We start from the raw sequence: 23,320 nt of genomic DNA on the forward strand, positions 1-23,320 counted from the left end.
AGTTAACCTAACCTTTGTTTATTGCACGTTTGCTTGCAGATTATGCAACACCAAAAAGTTAACACGTGCTCTGCATTTACAGTATACGGGTGCGTTACTAAGAGAGAGAGAGAGAGAGAGAAAGATAAGCTGCTGATAGTCACTGATCATGCTGGAACCTCATACATATTATAGGAAGTGCTGTTTGAATGAGTTCCCACAGTTAAAGAAGGATCTGTTTCACACAAACACACACAGGTAAAATGGGTGTGCCTCAGGGTATGCTCTCTCGCTCTCTCTCTCTCTCTCTCTCTCTCTCTCTCTCTCTCTCGCTAAACTATCATCCAGTCACCTCTTGCAATATATATGTAAATTATACAGAAGTGTTTGCATTCCTGCTTGGATTTGTGGGAAATAACTAGGAACCTGTATATACTGTAGATGTCATTTGCAGGCATGTGTCACCAAGTTTGACGAAATCCAAATATTTGGCTTGTGATCAGAGGAGGGACACGTTTCATCCTGTGTTAGGCAGTTTTTGTGGTGTCACCCTAGTGGATTTAAGCCAATTCCATCTCCTGCAAATAGGATCATTAACTTTGTTATCAAGGATTACTTTTAAAGGCTATGTAAATTAAATAATGAGAACATTATCATCCACAGCAGGGTTTCTTTTGCAAACGTCAATATAGAACCTGATGGAAACACCACTTATAGGCAGTGGTGGGTAGTCCAAATCTATAGTTAAAAGTATAATTATACAGAGAAAAACCCAAAACCCCAAAATAAAAAGTTCCTGGTTCATAAATTATTCGAAGCTCACATTACTTTCCATTTTGAAGGTCCAGTGTGCAAGATTCGCTGGCATCTAGCAGCCGGGTTGCAGCACTGAAACTACTCCCATGTGCCAAGCATGGTGAATTCAGAACAAATAAACTTAAGATTCATGGTTTTTCAAAGTAAAATATTCCAATGATATGATATTAATTCAGTGGTGTTTAAATTTCAACATTAAGCGTTCAAGGGCTGTTATATTTCAAAAACTTACGTCTCTTATTTGCTTCCACAACGACCAGTTGGTACAAAGCTTGTTGCACATGCCTCTTTTAGCCATGTTTAGCAGGTTTACCAATGTTTAAAAATTCCTGTGTGCATGTGCTTATGTTGGCGGGAAAAGGGTATAAGAAATATCTCCCATGGGCTGATTTAAAGCACAGGCGACTAAAACAGCACCAAATGTGTCAGATATGTAGACGATTAATATGATTTTTGTTTTCTTTTTTCTTTAAATTGCAGCACTACAATACTCCGAGGATTTGTCACACAATCTGACATGTCTCTTATTTTATTGCACAGTTTGCCATAGATTACAGCCAAGATTTTATTAAACCAGTCCTGCACATTGTGATACTCCATGAACCTGGGAGATTGTGATTATCACGCTGCATGCAGGGGTCTGAAGTCTCCCTACATGGAGATTACAATGGTTACATCAATATTTATTTCAAGTCATTTGTTATAAAGAAGAACACATAGATGTTTACAGTATGGTTGTGTTCAAGGTAACCTCTCTCTCCCTCCAGTCCACTCAGCTTATAATGCTGAAAATATGTTGTGCTGAAGACTGATTGTTGTGGGGGACATCCACCAACCCTTTTAAAAGCACACACAAACCAGCACACACATACACACACGGCCACTAATGTAGTGGCGGTGTCCCAGGCAGCTTTCCGGAAACATGCCATTTCCTGTGGAGCTTCTGCAAGTCTCTGTCCATAAGGCTGATGACTCCCTTGGGCAACTGGCTACTTTACTCTGCTGTTGCACAACCGACCCCCCTGACAAACACACACATTGTCATGTGCACACATAAGCACATCCACACACAAATTTGCACACGAGCTGACATGTAGACAAGACAGCTCATTGAGTTTGCATTATATCTCTGTAATAGTGATTTGCATGGTATATAGAGGCTTTATCTTCTGTTTGACTCTTGGTTTGACTATTAACTATCATTTTTGCTTCATTTTATTTTATTTCTTTTATTGGTTAGGTGTGTTTTCGCTCTTAGGGTTTATTGGTTTATCTATAATTATTTTTCATTTTTTGTTTTATTCACGTGTTATCATCCTTTATTGGTGTATTTATCGTATTTTATTCTATTACTTTTTTTTTTCATTTGAAGTCATGTGCATTATCCTCTTTAAATTGTTTACTTTTAGTATTATTATTTTATTTAATGATTCTTTATTTATGATTTTGGGAGGGCACTTTGCCTTTATTTGACAAGACAGTGTTAGTGTGAAAGGTTGACAGAGAGGGGATGACATGCAGCATGGGGCTGCCACTGCAGTAGGACATAGTTTTTGTACACAGAGCACCTGGTCTAATTTAAAAACAAATCCATCACTTCTGACTAACATATCTTTGTATCTTTTAATGGTTCATTCTTGATCTTTATTATCTTTTTTTACGAGTTTTTATTTCTACTTTAATAATTTGCTTTTATGGTCAGTCGACAGCTTTGTTTTCTGCCTGCAACTTGTAACCCTGAAATAATGAAGTTTTGCCTGCTTGCTATTATTTTCCTCCTGATCAGTCCTTTCACAGTGAGCTGCAGAGAACAGAAGAGACGGCCTTAATGGCCTGCAGCTTACTCTCTATCCCTCCTTTATGATTTAATGAGATAAATTAGAGTCTTTAATTAAACTTCAGGAGCAAGAGGCAGAACAGTAGCAATGAAGAGCCCAGTGATGGATGACATTTGGTTTACAGAGAATATGTCACACTTTGCTCTCCAGGATTTCGCTCTCTCATTAGTCCCCTTGCTTCTGCTGCAGGGACAAATCTGCCTAATGGAAGGGATCTACCTCCAGGCTATCATTGTGGCCGCCCTCCGTCAGCCAACCTGCACATTTCTCCACAAAAAACGCTCCTTCTTTCCAGCTGTTCTCGTCCACCCCTCTTTGACTGCTCACATACTTAGGATTTGAGTACAAACATGTCAAGTCTCTCTCACCCAGCGTATACACACACACCTAAACCCCCTCCTCCCATTCCAAACAGATAGCCATATAGAAGACAATTAGACCCATTTCTTAGCATTCATTACCATTTTAATTAGCAAGACTGTGAGAATGAATAATCTGACAGCATATGGCTAAGGGTGCAAAATCATAATCCTATCACAGTGTTATTTATTCCCTCCCAGTTTCAGGGGCTGTTTCAACATGCTGGTCTAATTACTATTGCTGGGGGTGGGGACAGGGAGCCAAGTGCAGAAAAACAATAACAATGCTAATGCTGGAGGCAACGCTAGGGTTAGGCCTACACCCAATTCTTAATGCACTCTTTCTCAATAGGGAGCAGGGATTTAAAAACAAGGAGGGACGTGGGAAATGAAAGAGAATCAAGATATGTCCTCTCTTTCCTAATGAGGGTTTTCTTAATGAAAGAGGCAAGAAACTGAACTGAAACATCTGCTCCGGCGAGCGTGCCTATTCAAATGAGAGATAAAAGCCTGTTTGTGAAGTGACACTGTGGAGAAAGAGGAGGAGAGCAGAAACACACAGACAGGTGAGCGGCTTTCTTAAATAACATCATTATTTATTGCATGTGTCTATAAAGAATCAATACAATCTAAAGCAATGAACTAAGTTTTAAATTATCATCTCTTAGTAGCATCACAATATGCAAGATATGAAATATTTACAATGAAAGACACAGCAAAGATAAGCCCATATCGTAACCTTTAGATGCTGAATAAAAACTTGAAACATTATCCAAATGCAAAACACTGCTCAAAACACCAAGAGGCTCGATTAGCAAAACACAAAAAAAGTTTTCATTTCAAATTTGGAGGAAAAAAAATGTACAAACAGCAAAAATCTGATTTTTTTTAAGGTTTAACAAACATTATTAACAGTATTTATACATTTGGTACGTCTTTGTAAACTAATTTTCAAAAGTGTAAATATTGCATATATGCCATTTGTGTTGTACCTAAATAACAAGAATTCATTATGTCAAGTATTAATGATTTCTCTTAAAATCTTTCTTTTTTCCCCAGAATTACAGCATTAGAAAATGTCCTCATAGTGGCATCTGTTTCACAAGACTATACCATGACAGTTTAAAAAAAAATCAAAGCAAAACCATACTGGTTAGCATATAACTTAATTAGTGCTTTCGTTGTATCAGAAAGTTCACTCAAACACATATTATGTACAGTACAAACAACATAAGTTATTTAACTTAACATTTGTCAAAGTTTGTCAGCGTTTGCTTTAATTCTCTGTAACACCGCACTATTTACAGTATATAGGCAACGGTTAAGTACCAGTGAATTCAGATAAATAAAGAGATACTTCCCCTGGTTTGTTTCTTGTATTCGCCTTGTGTCGTAGTTTCGAGTTAGTACCTCTGCATGTTTCATTGTTGTTGCAGCTGCTGTCGCTGTTTGTTGGCTTGTGTGTTCCCGAGCTCGGAACACACCATGTACTACATTCAACGTGTCTTGTGTTACAATCTCGAAAAGTTTGTAAGTGCAAGACCATGCATTAACTCCGGCGTGTCCTGTCTGGCTCTTTCTTAGCTCAAAGTGGATTCAAGCTATCGAGCGGCTCGTCGGTCAGACTGCCACATTGCTCTGCGCTGTGTGGGGTCACAGAGCTTCACAATGAGGCATCGGGTGAGAACATGTAAGATTCTGTGCTGTCCAGTTACTTAAATAACTTCAAACATTCATGCCCCTTTTCCTGGCAGGTCATAACTTCCTGCAGGCTGTGTGGGTATGCAGGAGATCACAGGTGAACAGTGGCTGAGTAGGTTAAGTGTGTAAAGGTGCTGAGGCTTGGGCTCAGACAGGCCACAGATCTGGTGGTCAGGCCCAGTTGGACCTGGTTCATGCTGTGTGGATGTGTGACGCCTGCATGCAGAGTCAGGCGCTCCTCTAAAGTCCTCTGGGTGTGAATCCTCCATCTCAGGCATATTCATAAATATATTACTCTGGATCTCTAATACATAATCTTGTCATAAATGTAAAGTGGGGATAAAAGGAACTTAATCTCAGAGAGGCTGTCTCTCATCGGCTCTGGTGAACATTCAGTCTACAAGATGATCGGCTAAATCTTTGATATACTGCGTGTTAATAGGTCCAAACTTAAAAAGGGTCCATCAGACAGGGGCTGACGGCTCGAGTAAGGCTTTGGATTGGTGATTTTTAAAAAAACATTCACCTCAGAAAATAAATATCTTATATATATTCGTACTGTGTGAATTGGTACCAACCTGGGTTTTGCTGAGGTAGGGTTTTTTTTGAGCAAATGTTAACTTTGTTTTTTTAAATATGTTCATAAATGCCACCTCTTTTGCAGTGCAATCTGTATACAAATTCACACACACGCTTCATTAAATGCATACATACATGATAAATAAATAAATATATGTAATCTGTATGCATGAAAGGTTTTTTTTTTTGCTTGTATGTGTGTGCACACTTTGCTCTCCAGGTTTGGTTCACAGGTTTTTCAGGTGAGGGTATCCGGCAACTATTGGCTGAATCCAAAAGAAGCTGAAAATTTATGAATGGCAATTAATTATAATAATAATAATAATAATAATAATAATATTAAGTAAAATAACAATATACTGCAGAATAATTTTGCAGGCCTATGCACAGAGATAAATAGTACTTATCTATAGTAAGAGTTAATAGTCCATTTAAGTTCTTGTTATTTCTTTTAAGTAATCTAGTACAGCAGCAGCGATGGCGCCTGAATGTTTTGGTGCCAAGAAAAGCGGAGGGAAGATTTGGGGCAAGGGTCAAGTGTCCATGTTGCCATGGCGATGGCCATCCCTGTGACCCTCGAAGGCGGCGAAGAGGTCAAAGGACATCGACTGCAGCGCATGGTCCAGCTGTCGCTGTGGCGACCTCGTCACTCGGCTGCAGTGAAATCCTACGCTCACAGGAAAAGGAGGGGGGAGAGGGGGGTCCCATCAGCCGTCATTCTGAAAAACAAGAAAAAACACAAGCCGGTTAGAGATCAAGAGTTTAATCCAACTGAATGAGATTTCTTGGTCAATACTGCCTTCAGAAACTTAATTTGAGTGTGTGTATATACAGTATATGTGATTTATCACGTAGGATGGAGCAATGGAGGCAGAGGCGGAGTTCAAATGGATACCCCCACTCTGTTACCAAGTAAGGAATGAGTACTCTTCAAGCGGCCTGCCTTTGTGTGTGTGTGTGTGTGTGTGTGTGTGTGTGTGTGTGTGTGTGTGTGTGTATATTCCTCAGCTGGTGGACACTGAAGTGGCAGGTGCTTTCATAGCAGGGGAAAAACAGAGTGGCATTTAGCACTGTGCAGCTGACACAGAGCAGTCTCCAATGACAGCAAAATAGACAGCGACAACACTCCCCCACGCCGACAAACACACACCCAGGTATCCCTGATTGCATATCTTCTGAAGTGAAATAAACTCCAGGTTCACACACACACTACAGCTGTGAGTTTTCACATACTCTAAAAATAAAAAAAAACCCTGGGTCTTCACAGTGTCACTTTTCTCCCAGTGAAAAGCTGTGCTGACCCTTGCCCCGGTGTACTTGTTTGTGAGGTTTCATTTGCATGCAGAGCTATCAAATGGGAGCGGAAGTCTTGGCTGACACACACACACACACACACACACACACACACACACACAAAGCCCCTCTCGGCGGGCGCATTTCTTCCCTCACTCGCTGTCTCCTCTCCCTCTTTCCCGGCCACGAACAAGAGCTGTTTTCACAAAGCTGGATGTGATCGTCATTCTCCAAAACAAACCTTTCATTCAGAGTCCTCACTGTTACCCCCTCCTCAACTACTCCCACCGTAAACACACACACACACACACATACATGTCTGTTCTCTCTTGCTTTGGACTCTACATACACACTGTCGGGGAGAATCAGAATTTATAGACACTTGACACATAACAAAAATATTGAATTGAGACTAATTTCCACAGATGCTAAGGTATAAAAATATGGAACCATGGAGTTAATTTAAAAGATGAAATAATTGATTTCCCCCCTGAGGCCACCTGTGTTGGCTGAGCTCTGTCTCTGCGCTGCCACGGGTGCCAGAGACAGAAGAAAATAGAAACAGTGGGGTTGGAAGTGGTGGAAAAACCACAGTAACAGAATCAACCTGACAGAGAGGAACGGGAATGCAGTGAGGTCATGGGACCGACGGTCCATAACAATCCGTGTGTGTGTGTGTGTGTGTGTTTCTGTAGGGGCTGGGCGAGTCAGCGGCCTGTAGAGGCAAACACTTGGGTGAGAATGACTGAGATCTGCCGGGAAGGGGAGTTGAATCATTTAACAGCTTAGATTAGCAACCAGGTGTAGCCATGTACACAAGCGCTCCAAAACATTATTATTACTGTATGAACAATGGCGCAATGGGACAATGTGGCATACGGGGATTCGACACACATTGCTATTCAAACACATGCTGATCGGAGAAAAGTGTGGGTGGGCAGGGAGATTTGGGGAGTGGGTGTTATTGAGAGAAGGGGACAGTGGTGGACAGCGGGGGAATGAACCCAATGGCTCCAACCCCTCCTCTTTTTTTTAAGACACACCCCTCACAACAACCATGCCTGTGCCCCCTGTCCCAACCCCCCCCCACACACACACACACACACACCCCACACCCCCCACACACACCACACACACCACACACACATACACACACACACTCACTCAAGCTCTGTCCATTATTTATTTAGTTCTCACAAGCTAAATTTAGCCGTGCTCCATTCAGGACTAGGACACACACATACACACACAGGCATGTATTAGCAGCGTCCTCTCTGGTGCTTCAGAAGCGGAGTAAACACGTCTCCATGTCTGTTGATGCATCGCTTGCTGGAGTGTGTTGTTACAGAGCTAAATGAATGAGCTTTTAGGCGAACTCTTCCAACTGTGCTTCTGAGGAGGGGATCATCAACTGTCAAAATATATATATATATACACATATACATATATATATATAACAGGTTCGCTGGGAACTCTGCAAACAACATAACTGATGTTACGAGCAGGTTTCCTCCTACACATAAGCAGGCTCAGATCTGCTCTGTTTACATTCCTGCCCCGCTGGCTCCTCCCTGATCTACAGCAGCGCTCCGCCAGACAAACACTGACTGACTCCTCACCTCTGACCTCCTGCCACCTCTGTTTAACCAACAATGCAAAAACAACAACCACTGTTGACTGACTCATTATTTCATATATTCCATATATGTATCTGTTCGCAATGACTGTGTGGTTTTTCACAAAAAAATGCTTAAAGGAATACATTACTAGATAAGTGAAAATGTGTTTATCAATTATGCACTGTATGTTTACATACAGTGTTTGTTTTGTTTGTATGTTTGTTTTGAATTGGTAAAGAAATTATTTTTTTCTTACATGCTTCCACATTGAGCAGAAAATTTAAAAAAGGGGAACATTTTTCATGAATTTAAATAAATGGGGTCCACATTTAAAAGCAACAACACTACATCACAGCATTAGTTTACAAACACTCAGTAGTGCAGTATAATCAAAGTCTTACCTATTCTGTCGTATGCTTTCACATGCATTTCACATGCATGTGAAATGCAGCACTTTTTGCACTTACTAAGGGTTTTTTCCTTAAGTCTAAATTCTTGCTTGTGTTGTACGTCGCTTTGGATAAAAGCGTCTGCTAAATGAAATTGTAGAATTGTAGAATTTCACATGCATTTTGGCTAAAATATCGCAACTTAAGACATGTCAGTGCAAACAGTCTAAGGTGGAGTGCTACTCATAGGTTGAACTGTTTTATATTGTAATGTTTTTGGTGAAGATGCATGTTTTTGGAAAGTGGAGACAGTTTGTAAACAGATGTTTTTATATAGATTTGCTTCTCTTAAAAATGATCCTCATTTCTTTCAATTTATGAAGGTTTGCCTTATTTGTGTTATTCGTTCACCCTCAAGGCATGCCAAAACAAACCATTTTTCTTGATAAAATAACGCAACATTGGGTGATGAACTGGCAGTATTTTTAAGTATTCTTTTGAGCATCAAGGGCTGCAACTGAAGAATTAGTCATTTTTTCTTGATTAATCGTTCTGGTTGATAAAATGTCAACAATGTTTTGAAAGAAAGAGGGCCAAAGTTGACTCATGAGAAGTTTTCTTTAGTCTGATCAACAAGTCGAAACCCAAAGATTTTCAATTGACTATCGCACATGTCAAAGAAAAACAGCAGATCCTTGCCTCTATAGAGATCCATTAATACTGCATCCGGGACCAGTGATGAGCTGGACTATTTATGAATGAAAAACTTCCAATCGGCCAGAGGTCACTAGACTGAGCTTACCTGGTGTGTGTGTGTCGTGTGTAAGTACTACATGGCTCTATCTCTTCCTCATCCTCTAGACAAAACAAGCTACTCAACAATGTCTAATCCTGAAGTGAATGTAATCCTTCTTACCTCCAAGCTAAATTGAGGATACGGTAGGTTGACTTTGTTTTTATCTAGCACTGGAACATCCCGCCCTACTTTACTCAAAGAGTTATGTATCAGACGGCCAGGAGCACTGTCTGTGTGTGTGTGTGTGTGTGTGTGTGTGTGTGTGCGTGCGTGTGTGTGTGTGTGTGTGTGTGTGTGTGTGTGTGTGTGGGGGGGGTCTGTGGGGGAGCAGTGTACAGGACAGGTGAGGTAAATACAGTCTCACAATACAAATACTGTAAAATACATTAAGTTATCAAATAATCAAGTAGAGGTATTGTTGGCAGAGTCACATTTTCTTAGCTTAAAATAAACTCTTTGGCTGCAAAAAGAAAACCTACTATATACAAACATAAGCAGTGAAATGGATAAGTGAGCTCATTCAATTTCATGATGAAATGTGCACAAACTCTTCATTCATCATCTATGCTGTCAAAACATATCAAACCAGGAAGACAAACATTTTAATTCAGTTCCCTCTTGCGTTGAGGTTATTGTTTAGCAGCCAGCTCCGGATTCTCAGATGTCAAAACTTTTCCATCAGACCATGAACACACCATAACAAAAGATTTCGACAGCTACAACTCTAAATCTGATTATTTATTATTTCCCTTTATATCATTCTGTGTCCCCTCTCTAAATCTAGATGTATTTTTAGATCTGTGAACTCAGCACAGGTAAAACTCATTATGAGTTTGCTTTTTTCCCCCCTCAGCAGTAGTTTGTCGAGTTTGAGTCGCAGGGTGGATTATTGATCAGTCAGGGCTGATGAGATCAGATCAGATCGATGGATGGCTGCTGCAGAGAGAGTGAATGCAAACTTTTAGACCCAACGCAATCAACAGTTAAGTTTCACTTGCACCTGGCATTCTGCTGCTCCGTCTGTGTTCAGTGTATGCTTTGCGCTCTGAGAGGTTTAATAAACAAACCGTATATATATAATCCAATATCACTCCTAATGATAATCTAGCTCCAAATAGATCAAATTAAATAGTGGCAGCAGATGTTTTTTTTTCTATAGAATGCCACAAAATAGCGATAAAAGTCCATTTTTATGGACTTAGTATCAAAAGTCTTGCTTTATAAAAACAAACAGTCCAAAAGTTCAATGATATAATCCAACAAGCAATTTATCCTTACATTTATTAATCTGGAGGCACTAAAAGTTTGAATGTTTGCTTGAAAAATGAAATTATAAATCTGATAACTTTCTATCAATCGACTAATCCATTAATCATTGAAGCTCTTGCGGTTTCAGATCAATCCTTCAGTTGGTTATTAGTTGTGAGTTATTGCTGTTGGCAGGGTGAGATAAACAAAGCAGCAGGATGTGTGAGAGTCTTGTTAGTGGCTCTGATCAGATATGATTACGTAATTGTTTAATGCATCGTTAGACAATCCTCTATGGCCTCTGGTGTGAAAAGCCAATCAGAGACAGTCCACGGAGGTCAAATTACAACAGGAAAAACACAGGGCTCAAACACACCGGTGTGGAGAAGGAAGGTGTGTGTGTGTGTTTAGGGGGGAGGGATTTGGGTCACATGATTTCATAAAAACAGAAACCAATGCCTGGAGAGAAGAAGGGGAGAAATGGGGGAGGAGAATGCAGAGGAGGAGGAGGGGGAGGGAAAGGTTTTGGGTTGGTGTATGGCTTCTTGAAACTGCCTCGCCACACCCCCACCTTCTCCCTGTTGTTGTTGTGGCAGATGGTGGCCAGCCATTAGCGTATTGTCACTCTCCTCTGAAGGGCCAGATAACCAGTGAGCACTGCTTGGCAGGGCAGGTGCAAAAAACCCCTGACCCCCCCCCACCCCTCCACCATCTGCTGATGGCCACGTACATGTACGCACACAGGAGAGGAAGACACACAGACAAAGTGGAAATGTGTGTGTGTGTTTTGGTGGTGAAGGGGCAGTCTGGACCCACAAATGAAAAGCATGGAGATTGTGAGTCAGTCTACACCCACACTTTTAGACAGAGAGAGACGCATGAGATAGATGAGGACAGAGGTGGGGAAAGGAGGTGACAAGAGGATGATAAAGCAGCTTTAATGGAAAAAAGAGAAGTTGCGGGAGAGATAAGGATGTAGAAAGCCAAAGAAAATGGTAGTAAAAAGTCAGGATGTCCCGACTGGATCAGACGGGTCATTATCGGGCCCTGTCAACACATTTTTTAACTGATCGGGATCAGCTATTTTGAGCATGCTCACTATCCTGTCCTTTGTTTATGTCTGCTGTTACACAGGTGTTGTAAACATTTGCGGCAGATACTCAGGTTTTATTGTAATGCTGCTACTCCAATATGTACAAACTGATTTTTTCATGTTCAACTTAAGCTGCTACTCCACTTCAATTGGAAGTAATATTTGCTGTTCATTTTTAGCGAACTAGTTTTACTATAATGCTGTGATAAGTGAAACTGTGACTGGCCGGAAATGTTAAAGCTAAGCAATAACACTACTTTGAAGTGGAACTATGGTTATATTATTCATTTATAGTGTTGCGTACTTTTATTAATAGCTACACAAATGGATTTGAGAGCAATTTCTGAAGACACATTTTAGTTTGTTTACTTTGTTATTTTTGTGAAAATAAAACAAAAAATCCTTAAGGAACTGTGATTGCAGATACTTTCTCTTGTGTTGCACTGCAGAGCTATTAAACTGTCAACTACACACTGGATTCATTTTAATAACGTTTAAGTACTTGAAGTGTGCATTGTGTATCTGTATTACCCAGTTAATACAAGTATTGGATTGGGAATCGGTATTGGCAGACACCCAATATCTAATGACTCATATCAGGGGCAAAAAATTAGATTGGGACATCCCTAGTAAAAAGAAAAAATAGCACACTCCCTGTTTTGTTTTTGCCACAGAAATAGAGGTGTGTGGATTTCTGGAAATGTCCCTATGGTGTTAACCCTCCCCCCACTTGCAGTCTCTCACACACACAGCACTAGTTCAAAGGTCAAGAAACTGACATTGTCGACAGGGCCAGAAGGCATGCACTAAAAGCTAAACAGCCCTCTCCTCTGGCCCATCACCTCCCCTCTGCCTGCACGTCATGTCGGGGCCAAAACCCAAACAACAACCTCTCAACTAACAGACCCAACTGAGCCACATGAAAGCCTCCTGAAGACAGAATGTGCTTAAGAGCAGCGAGGAGTCTCTCTCCCTCTCCCCCTCTTCCCGACAACCTCAGATGCCAACTGAGGACAGGTGATTTGAGTTCCTAATCCACCCGTGTCAAATTGATGTACTACAGGGAATGCAAACTATAGAACTATAGAATAAACTATGAGACTGCAGTAAAAAGCCTGTCATCTTGTAGTAAACACTCATGTCCTCTTGTTCCTCTCACACACACAACCAACAGAAGAGTTTTCTGTGTTTTGATCAAGGATGTCCCAATCAGGTTTTCTTGCCCCCGATCCTGATCCGAGTCAGTTAATATTGAGTTCTTATCTGACACTTGTATTTACTTAATAATACAGCAGCAGAATACACACTTCAAGTACCTAGTGCTTGATTTAAAAGTTATTCAAATCAATCCATGTGCTTGACAATAAAATAAAATTTAAAAATAAATAAAAAATAAAATTACAATACCACTTTAAGTAGTATAGCAGTTTGAGCTGAACATGAAAACATCAGTTTCTACTTGTTGGAATAGCAGCATTACAATAAAACCTGAATATCTGCTGCAAATTGTGCTGTCAGTTTACAACACCTGTGCGATGCCAGATGTAAACCTAGGATCGGGCGGGGTGCGTACGCACAATAAATGACCCCAATCAATTAAAAAAATGCTTGATGGGGCCTGAAAATGATCCTTCTGATCCAATGGATGCATTCCTAGTTTTGACTAGAGCAACGATGTCCTGCCACAGTGGTCACATCCCTGATCAGAAAGCTGAGTCATTATGTACAAAAATATTTGTTTGTTAGGGAGAGCTTATGTAACTAAGATACAGTAGCAAAGGCCAGCTCTTACCGGAACGACACTGATCTCTATCTCTTTCAGCATTTCTTTTCTTCTCTTCCTTCATACTCCTCCATTCCTCCCCCTCATTCTCTCCACCTCCCAACAGCTCAATTGTCTATTTTGTTGTCCGTGAAAAACAAAACAAGTCATCCATCCTTCAACATTGTCCTTTCACCTCCCTCTTTCCTCCTTCCGTGCTGTCGTAATGTTGGACACTGTGAAACAAAAGTTCAATATTTGGGCTTCTTAAACACAAAATAACTGGGACAAAATTAAGTGACTGGATAATAAGTGGGAGGTATGGCTCAGTGTTGCCTCCTGTGTAAAACTGTTTCATTAGTTTGTTTGTGAAGTTCAAAAAAGCTCAAAAAAAAGAGAATCCTCCACCCCCCTCTGAGTCCATCCTACCAGGTTAGAAAAACAAGTGAGCATTCACCTCTCCCAGCAACCTTTGCACACTGCCCGCATTCCAGTCCTGAAACCCAGTACCTGACAATTGATAAACAACTGACTCACTTGTTTTTCTGGGGAACTCGATGACTTGCACCAAGCCTCACGCTGGCTGCGCTCGCAGCATGAGAGCCAGCGGAGACAGAGACAATGAGAGACAACTTGGTTGTGAAACCACAAACAGCAATTAAACTCTTGTATTTCACCATCAGGAACACTGCCTCCTGACTCACAATGATCCCGACACTGTGTATTTTTCTTTTCGAATAACAGCAACTTCTGACATGCCCCTGCCAGGTCATCTATCCCTGTAAACAAGCCCTGTCATTCAGAGATGCATGAAGAGCCTCTGATGAACAAAATGAGGTGAAAGGTAATATTTCGATAGTAACGGTTTCTTCCCACAAAGATACTTAGTCATGAGGATTTCATGGCTTATTTACACACATGCCAGCCTTATAATAGCTAAAGTAAACTGTTATGAAATTGGAAATTAAGATGTGTTTTTTCGCCTTTTCTGGCTGCTACCATGTGTGCATCATGTGTAGTGCTTCATGCGTCACTGGATCCAACTGAATGTTTTTTGATACACTGACGTGGAATAAAACTGCGTCACTGAGAGAAGACCAGAGCACACCATTCACACAAACACACAGCAGCAGTATCAAGCAAGCTTGAATAAAATATAACAAGTCAATTTCAAAATAAGGTTGCAAAAGCAACTATGCACGTCGGGTGAATCCTGAATTGAAACTGAATGTGTCTCAGTTTAAGGAGATTGGCAGCCAAAGAGTGCAAAAGCAGCATGCTCCAGAGAATGTGGATGTATTTTTGTTGTTTTTCCACACATCACTGCTTTTACTTTTTATGTCTAAGCTCTTATTTGGAAGGAAACACCCTCATTTTCCGGTGCTTCTGCTCCAATATCTCTGTGCAGCTTGAAGCAGATCAAAGAGCAAACAGCCCTCCTCAGCATCGAGCAGCTTTGAGATTTGTCGATGTGTCATGGGTGTGACGAGTAGGTGACTAATCCTATCTAAACATTGCAGCCTACACCCAACAGCAATGTTCATAACAACTTAACTTCCCTCGGCTCCCCTAGCCTGCCCCTTACAGACTAAGAGCTGTCATTCTATCACAGAACATGTGTTGGTATGTGACCATCGCTGATGTAAAACGGAAGTAGGTTGGTACATTTGATTATGTAACACTATAGGTTGTTATTTACAATGATTATGGTCGTGGCTTTACTTCCAATTTGAACAGTAGAGACATAAACTATGACTAAGTAGTGTGATATTTAGGCTCATGTGGACAAGGTTATAATAATGCTTTCCAGGAAATCAACAAACACTGTCCATCAGCAATACAAGAACAGACAGTGGGTTTAAATCATAGTCAGTGTTAAAGACACACACTCAATTGTTTGTTTTCAGCAGATTCTCTACTCATTATTCTCAACTTTGGAATGAAAATCAGCTCGGAAGTGCTGCTAAGCAACGAGCAGCCTATCTCTGCAGAGTGTACAGCAGCCCTGAGGCAGATATCTATCCTACTCCTAAGCCCTGACACCACTCCCTTCATGAATGAAAACCAACTGAATGAATGAGTGTGTGACATACATGAAAACACTCACCTTTCACAGCAGCAGCAGTCTCCTTGAATCCCATGCTGGCGTAGGGGCTTGTGTTAAAACCATTCATGCCCCCCTTGCAGCCACAGGCTGTCTTGAACCTCAGGAGTCCGTCACCTCCTCCTAACCGGCACCCTCCGAGGTTTCCCTCCATCAAGTTTAAGGCAATGTAGTTAAGTCCGTTTTGATACCCAGCTGACATCTCCCTGCACATGGGGCTGTTGCTGCCGTAGTCCTCGTCAGATCCCTCTGAGCTGCAAACCGTGTGGGATACATTTTCCACAGAGGCAGAGCTGTGCCGTTTGGTGTCATGAGCAAAGGATGGGCACACTGGTGTGACAGTGGTGGTGGAGGAGAAGGTTTCAGAACTGTGCCGCCGGCGCCCCTGAGGATCAGCCCGGATCACTTTGGCCCCCCTGTGTGGATCCAAGAGGGTGACAGATAACGAAGGACCCCCCAGGAGAAAAGAGTCCACTGGCACAGGGGGCACTCCGTCCACAATGCTGCTGTCAAGGCTGAGTCTCTGGACGCAGGCGGTGGGGCTGGTGGGGAGGGGAGCAGCATCAGTGGTGCAGAGAGCAGGTAGAGGGGTAGGAGGACTGAAAGTCATCTCAGTGTAGTCATCCTTGACTGCAGTAGGCTGACAGACCAGGCTCACCTGCTGTTGGAGAGGATATTCGTCAACCACCCCCCTCTCCTCTGCCTGTCTCTCTGTGCTTTTTATCTCTTCTCTCTTCTCGCCTCCCTGCATATTCTGCTGGGCGCTCACCAGACTAGGGCAAGTTAAGACTTCAGGCGTGTGTTTTATGCACCCTGCAGGGGACTGGTGTGTGCCAAGGTGGCCTGAGGAGCTGACCTCAACATTAGCATAGTCTGAGAGTGGCAGTGATCCTGTTTCTGCACAAATTAAACTCACAGAGGACTCAGAGCTCTCTGACACTGTGGATGCCAGCGGGTCATGAGAAGCACTACCAAAGTCTATGTTGATGTACTCTCCAGGGCTGCGTGGCTCTGAGGGAAGTGGGTGTTCGTTCATACACGGTAATGTTCTGAGGGATTCCAGAGCGAGGCGGGTGGGTCGACAAACCCTACTCCGATGTACCAGACCTCCATCGACCCGAGCCACTCTGAGAGGAGATGGGGCAGATGAAGGGGTGCTTGGTGTCCCTGGAGAGCTGCTGGTCACAGAGTCTCCTGGAGAGACAGGACAACAGTTTGACTCCTCTTCTATCCGCTGTCTCTGTAAACTCATCACCACATACTGGTCTTTGTCTGTGGACCCGTTGCGCTGCAACTGGCTTTTAAGTGAGCGTGGTAGAGAGCTGTAGGAATAAGGCTGTCTGTGATGTTGCTGGGGGTGGGGATCTCCCCCTAGAGGACTGAGGATGTAGTCCGGGGGTGTGACAGACACTAGAGGGTCAACAGGAGACATGTTTAGGTACTCTCCATTAGTGAGCTTTCCATCTGTGCTTTCCACTGACATCTTGTTGCCGCACCACATCCGCATATAGCCACTGTCCTCCAGTGAAACGCTCCCAGGGGACTCTGTGTGCTGGGCTAGCCCTACTGAAGAGTGTGAGCGGGGGTTGATGATTTGCTTCGGAGCAGAAACACACATGGGACTCATGGGCATGTAGAGGTCATTCTTGGACCCGGGTGTCTGGGGTGCAACACCTGGCATCATGGGCATGTAACCACTGTCACCTTGGAGGCTACTGATCTGAACATCCCGGTAATCCTCAGGATAGGTCCCTTTAGGGGAGGCGGTGTGACACCTGCGAGTAGACTGGCTTCCACTGGTGTAGGTGGCCCTCATAAGAGTATACTCATCCAGGGAGGCTGAAGATACTTGGGGGGGACCCCTCTGCTGGCGGGGGGTGGTGAGGGAGTATGTGCGCTTTCGATAAGCCTTGTCCAGCTCTTGTAACCGACGGTAACCATTCTGCCGCTCCATCACCATGTAGCCATCAAGCTCGCTGCCGTCCCGGGAGGGGGGAGTGTCAGCTTTGAGAGACTCAGGAGTGTTGCTACGGAGGGTGAGCGGCAGCCTCATGTCTCGTGCATCCGCAGGGCTGGAGCCGTACTCCTCACATGATATAAAACCAGCATCACTAGGGGAGCCTGAGAAGGAGGCACTGCAGCTGGAGGGGCGAGGAGCACTGCTGTCTGGGCAGGAGGACAGATTCCCGAGGCTTGGGGTGGATATGGGTGGGGAAGGAGACAGAGGCATAGACATGGACTTACTGTGCTGGAGGGAAGAAGACTCAAATGTCCGACAAGGTCGCATTGAAATAGTGTGAGATCTGCTCAGGAGGGTCCTGTGGACCCCTGGGCTGAGGGGGCTGCCAGTCACTGACATGGGGCGTACCATGGTGCCATCACCCTCGCTGGCTGTGCGTATTCGACAGGAGGAAAATTTGCTCACAGGAGAGGTCATAGCCATGCTGTCAGTGCGTGACCGCCGGGGAAGCCCGGTCTGACTGGGGGGGAGATTGTTCAGGTGCCTCCTTGTAGGCACGGAGATGGGATTTGTACCAGATGACTGGCTTTTGCTGCGCGGTCTGAATTCCGACAGCTCCTTCATGGCTTTCATCGCCTCCAGGATGGTTTCGTGGATGTTTTGCGCCACCACAGAGTCATCAGCCTGCATCCAGAACTCCCCAGGACCCGTGGCTGCAGATCGACCAACCTCAATGAAGAAAAAGCTGTCAGAATGGCCGCACCTCCGGATGTTCATCAGCTGTAAAATGACGGAGGCAACCTCCGAGTTCAGCTTCACGAAGCTGATATTCCGGCTGGAGAGACAGAGCCTGTACACTCCGGTCAAATTTCTGCTTTGTCCCAGACCTTTGGATTTCAGGTTGACTTGCCATACCTCCTTGTAGGCGGCGGAAACCGGCGTTATTACACCGTAGCTCGCCTCGTCGAAGCCAACCAGCGAGGACGCAGAGTTGGACGCCGAGCCGTCGTACACTTTCCCCTCTGCCATCAAATCCGTCAGCACCCGGTACCAGCTCTCCTGTTCCTGCTCGTTTTCTGCCGCCACGGCAAAATACTCGTCCTTGGTATAAAGAGCAATAAGATATTTGTGTTTTGCGTCCGCTCTCTTGTTAATATTGAGGCAGCAGTCCAGAGGAATAACTCTCTTCGCGGCCGATTTGTTTTTCCATTTCTTCTCGCTCTCGTAGTACTCCAGCCGCGCAGGGAAACCTTCGCTCGGCTCTTTTAAAACGAAAAAGCGCTTGTGTCCGTGTTTCTGCTTCTTCAGATATCCGCATTTCTTAACACTGTTATTAACGTTGGTATTGCTGTGCAATAACGGCTGGTCTCCAGTGTTTGGCGGACTCGCCATTCTCGTGTCCTTCGCTATCAGACACAATGCTTCCCCTTTCCCTTCGAGTTGCTAAAGAAACGACGCGCTTTATTTTAATCCTCTATTTCCAGAGCCGGCTGTGCGTGCGTGCGTCTTCTCCCACAGCTGAGCAATAAATAACACATGTCTGCTAGTGTCCGGACTGAGGAGGAGAAACAACATGTGACGATCTACACATCCAGCTCTGGTGTAGAGAAAAAAAAGAAAGGAAAGGAGGAGAAAAAATACACACATCGACAGTGGGCGGTGCGCGCTCAGCTCATTGGGCTTATTGGTGGAAACGGATGAATGCTGGAGTGAGATGGCCCCGTTCAAAGGAGAGAGAGAGAGAGAAGGAAAAAGCCCTCCTACTATCACTCTGCCCTCTTCCGACTCATTTGAGCGTAGTCAGTCAGGACTTTATTTATAGCAGCTCTGCTCCTGTGATCCAACATTAGACTACTGTGAAGATTTTTAATACACCAAACGAGATGATCCTGACCTAAAACGCCTACATGTGCGTCAGTTAAGGGGGTGGATTATAAAACACATTAGAATAAATAGTAACCTGAATTATTATATGCTGAAAGGGAAGGAGTAAAGATATTATTATCGTTATTATTATCATCATCATTGTCTTCATCATCATCATCGGTGTAGGGGAGTAACTAGTTACAGTAATAAGATAAGATAACATAAGATAAGATAAGACTTAATTAATCTCACACCAGGGAATTAACATATTACAGCAGCTCAAGAGTCAGAAGCAGAGAAAATGTATCGAGATTTAAGTGGAAATTAAAAAATTAAAAAAATTAAATTAAATTACAAAATAAATGTAGCTAATTGTTATCAGTTAAACTACAGCTACTCATAATTAAAATGTTGGTAATTGTAAAGGGGTTACATATGAAATATATTTTCAGTAAAACGTTTCTACATGTTTAATAAAACATTTATTCTGTTGTTTAACATATTTTCACCACATAGGAATGCCTTCTTTTGGCATATTTTTGGACAACATGGAGTCAGCAAAGCCCTTGAGACAATTCTGAGTGCAACATTTATGCACTTAGTTTTTAGGACTTTTAGCTTTATAGCCCTGTTTAAGACATTTGTTAGAAACTTAATCACAAAGTAATCAAATGTAATAAGTTACATCACTCTGATGAAGTAATCAAAATAGTGACATAACACTTTATATTTTAATAAGGTAACTATAACCTATTACATTTCAAAAGTAACACTGCTTGTTGGTATTTTTGTGATTATTATTATTATTAATATTATTATTTAATTATTATATTATTATTATAAAATGTTATTTTCCTTGAGCCTCCCTGAGTGAAAAGGGTATGGCCCACCCTCTATGATGGAAGATTTATTTATTTATTTATGGTAGAATTTTTAATGATGATGGGAGCAGATGATGCATCTAAGGACTGTCAGAAATGTGAAAAAAACAATGACAATCAAATGATAACTTCTATGTTTACAGTTTCTTGCTATGAAAAATTGGGTAATTTTAGGTAGTTTTATTTTAAAACATGCATTTTAAGACAGCCGGTGGGTGTGGGAGTTCAGAGGATATTTGGATTTAATTTTTTAAAAACCAAACAAACAAAACAACAGTCTAATATCCCACCCCTAAGCTAAGATAAAAAGTTCTTCCCCAGTGCTTAAAATTAGGCTATTTGACATGCCTCCCCCATTTTTCACCACCCCTCCTCTCTCATAAATACAGTTGAATTGTTGATTTGTGTTTTGTCTTTTTCATTAGGCCTACTTTAAATTCTTTGTTTTGGTTTCTTATTATTAATTTCTGTATGTATAATAAGACCCCCTCGAAAAAGAGATGGTTAATCTCATGGGGTTTATCCTAATGAATAAACTTGAACAAGTCCCTTACTTTCCCTTATTTTTATGGTTTTATTCCAATAGCCTATTCTTACTCCCAGTGATGTCATTTTTACAACCCCCTTGACCATATTTTAACATGTCTGTAGAGGGAGTACTTCCAGAGCTCCCTAACTGGTAAACAAGCATCACCCAGTCGAGACTGCAGCTCTGTGACAGGAATTTAATATTCCCCGAGCGTCGCCCTCAGAATACAGTCACGATCCTAACGGGATATTCCTACACCTCTTCCTCCTTTTTAATCTTCAGAGAAAAAGCATCAAAGTGCTCGTGATGAGCAAGTAGTACAATAATCGAGGGAGAGCAGATATAGTGCAGTGTGCCTTATTGCGTAACGCCGTCGCCTACTGCTTTATTCATGTTTGCCTGGAGCTCCCAGGATAGCAGCTCGGTTACACTCCGCTTCCGACTGCTTTATTTGTATATTTCCCATTCAAAAACGGCGGCGGTGCGACACATATAATTCAGGAAGACAACAACATATTTAAGGTTACAGTAATCTATAAAAAATAGACAGCCTCCCGTCAGCGAAAAAGAGGATTGACCCATATAAGGTTATATAAAAAAAATCATGATGACGCAAAAAATTCTCCTGATCTTGATGCGTCAGTGCTGTTAACGTGCGTAATGATGAAATGCAGGAGCCAGTTGGGTGCTGTGGTGATGGTGATAGTGTGTAACTGACAGCCAACAGCCTTTTACTTCCTGAGGGAATGAGACGCACCTCTTCCTGGCCAACAGGGAAAAAACAGGCTGAGCATTGTGTCCTGACTGTAAAATATGCAGGACACGGTAGAAATCAAACCTGAACTGTAATTAAGTAGGGATTAGTCGTCAATCCAAGTGCCACTCAAAGCGTATAATCTGCCAATAATCAGTCATATCACTGCCCAGCCACTTATTAATACTCACATGTCCCATGATGATAACAAAACTACCCCCACCTCTCTCATATACACCACCCCCTCCACCTTATATCCCCATTTCCTTCAGATCCCACATTGCTGGCTCAGCACCACCCTGTCCTTAGCAGCAAGGTCAATTACAATGCCCCGTACAGGTCAATTATGCCACCAGAAGCAGTGATTTGACTACTGCCACCAATGAGAAAAGAATCAAATCAGGCGATGACCTCTTTTGATCTGTCCTCCAAATAACCTACTGATTTTGTGTTCTGTGTTTTCTTTTTATTATATAAGCGACCGTGTTTACCCCAGCCTTGCCTAAAGTGCTATGAAAGCACATTGATATAAATAGATGGAGCAGAGCTGGCTGCCTAAACCTCCAAGGCTCTGATATCTCCCTGTAGGATGAAGAGGGTTCCCTGTCTGTTGATATTAGGTTTCCTACACGACAGACGTGGGCTTAGGATGTGAACTTTCACACTCTCTGATCATAAACAAGTACCGCAGGTGACTATATTGTGAAAGTGCTGCTTTATGTATCATTTACAGTTGTCTGAATCTCTAATAAATGATTAATAAATTGTTCCTGTGAGAGGCATTTGAAATCCACGACAGCTCGCCTTGTATAATACCACGACCTGACTCTGGGAAGATAAACAGAAATTGAGTGGGGGAAGTGTGAAGTGAAAGCAGGGGCAGAAGGAGTGACTCTTTCTTTTTTGCATAACCCATGAAGCATAAGAAATGCAAATCAGCTGTCTATAAAACACCACTAAGGTGGGCGCTTGTCCCATAAACTGTGCTGCTTGCAAACCCAATCTGGTTGTGTCTGTGATACGTCCTTGCCCTTTTCTTAGGTAACAACATGAATATTTATCACCCTCCAATTTACACAGCATGGCGCATTAATTTACAAGTTAATTAAACGGCCGGCTGAAGCTGATTTACAAGGCTTTAAATGGGCCCTCTCATCGTCTCCTGGTATGAACCCATTAGGTCTTTATAGGTTTATTTATGTAGGGAAGGATCGGGGCGTGACTTTAACGTGTAAACAGACAACTTTTCAACTTAACCCCCCTAGCGTTTCCAAATGGAATTATTCTTGGCTCCGCTGTCCCAAAAACAACCTGATCACTCTCCGTTTAACTCAGAACCTAGCAACTACCAACACTGGACACACTGCATTTTGTTTTCCAAATTTACTTTGGTACTGTTGGCCATTTCTGTCAATGGGGATAGTAACTTCAAAGGATATACTCTTTATTAAATGGGGATACCATTAGCTACCAGGGAAAACAAAACAAGCAATCATATAGTGAAGTTTGCAGACGACATGGCCATAGTTGGAATGTTCTCCAACAATGACGAGTCCATGTACAGGCAGGCGGTGGAAGATCTTGTGGACTGGTGCAGAGTAAACAATCACTGCATCAGTACGGGGAAGACTAAGGAGATGGTTGTGGACTTTAGGACGAGAAGAAACACCCCATCTCCCCTCTTCATTGGTGGAGCAGCTGTGGAGATGGCATCCACCTATTTTAGCTAATATTTTTTTTCTGTATGCTGCTGA

The 23,320-nt window shown here is 42.5% G+C and overlaps 1 protein-coding gene across 1 annotated transcript; it reads right to left on the reverse strand.

Moving 5' to 3' along the window:
• Window positions 1–3,567: 3,567 nt before the first annotated feature.
• Window positions 3,568–19,118, reverse strand: irs2b (insulin receptor substrate 2b). Its single transcript, XM_042495128.2, has 2 exons — window positions 15,580–19,118; window positions 3,568–5,991 (listed from the first exon to the last, which is right to left on the reverse strand). The coding sequence occupies exons 1-2, from the start codon at window positions 18,926–18,928 to the stop codon at window positions 5,987–5,989; spliced, it is 3,354 nt and encodes a 1,117-aa protein (XP_042351062.2). The 5' UTR covers window positions 18,929–19,118; the 3' UTR covers window positions 3,568–5,986.
• Window positions 19,119–23,320: the final 4,202 nt, after the last annotated feature.

The sequence above is a fragment of the Plectropomus leopardus genome, chromosome 10 (genome assembly GCF_026936395.1).
Source record: "Plectropomus leopardus strain MGB_pleo_1.0 chromosome 10, ASM2693639v1, whole genome shotgun sequence".
Taxonomy (NCBI): domain Eukaryota; kingdom Metazoa; phylum Chordata; class Actinopteri; order Perciformes; family Serranidae; genus Plectropomus; species Plectropomus leopardus.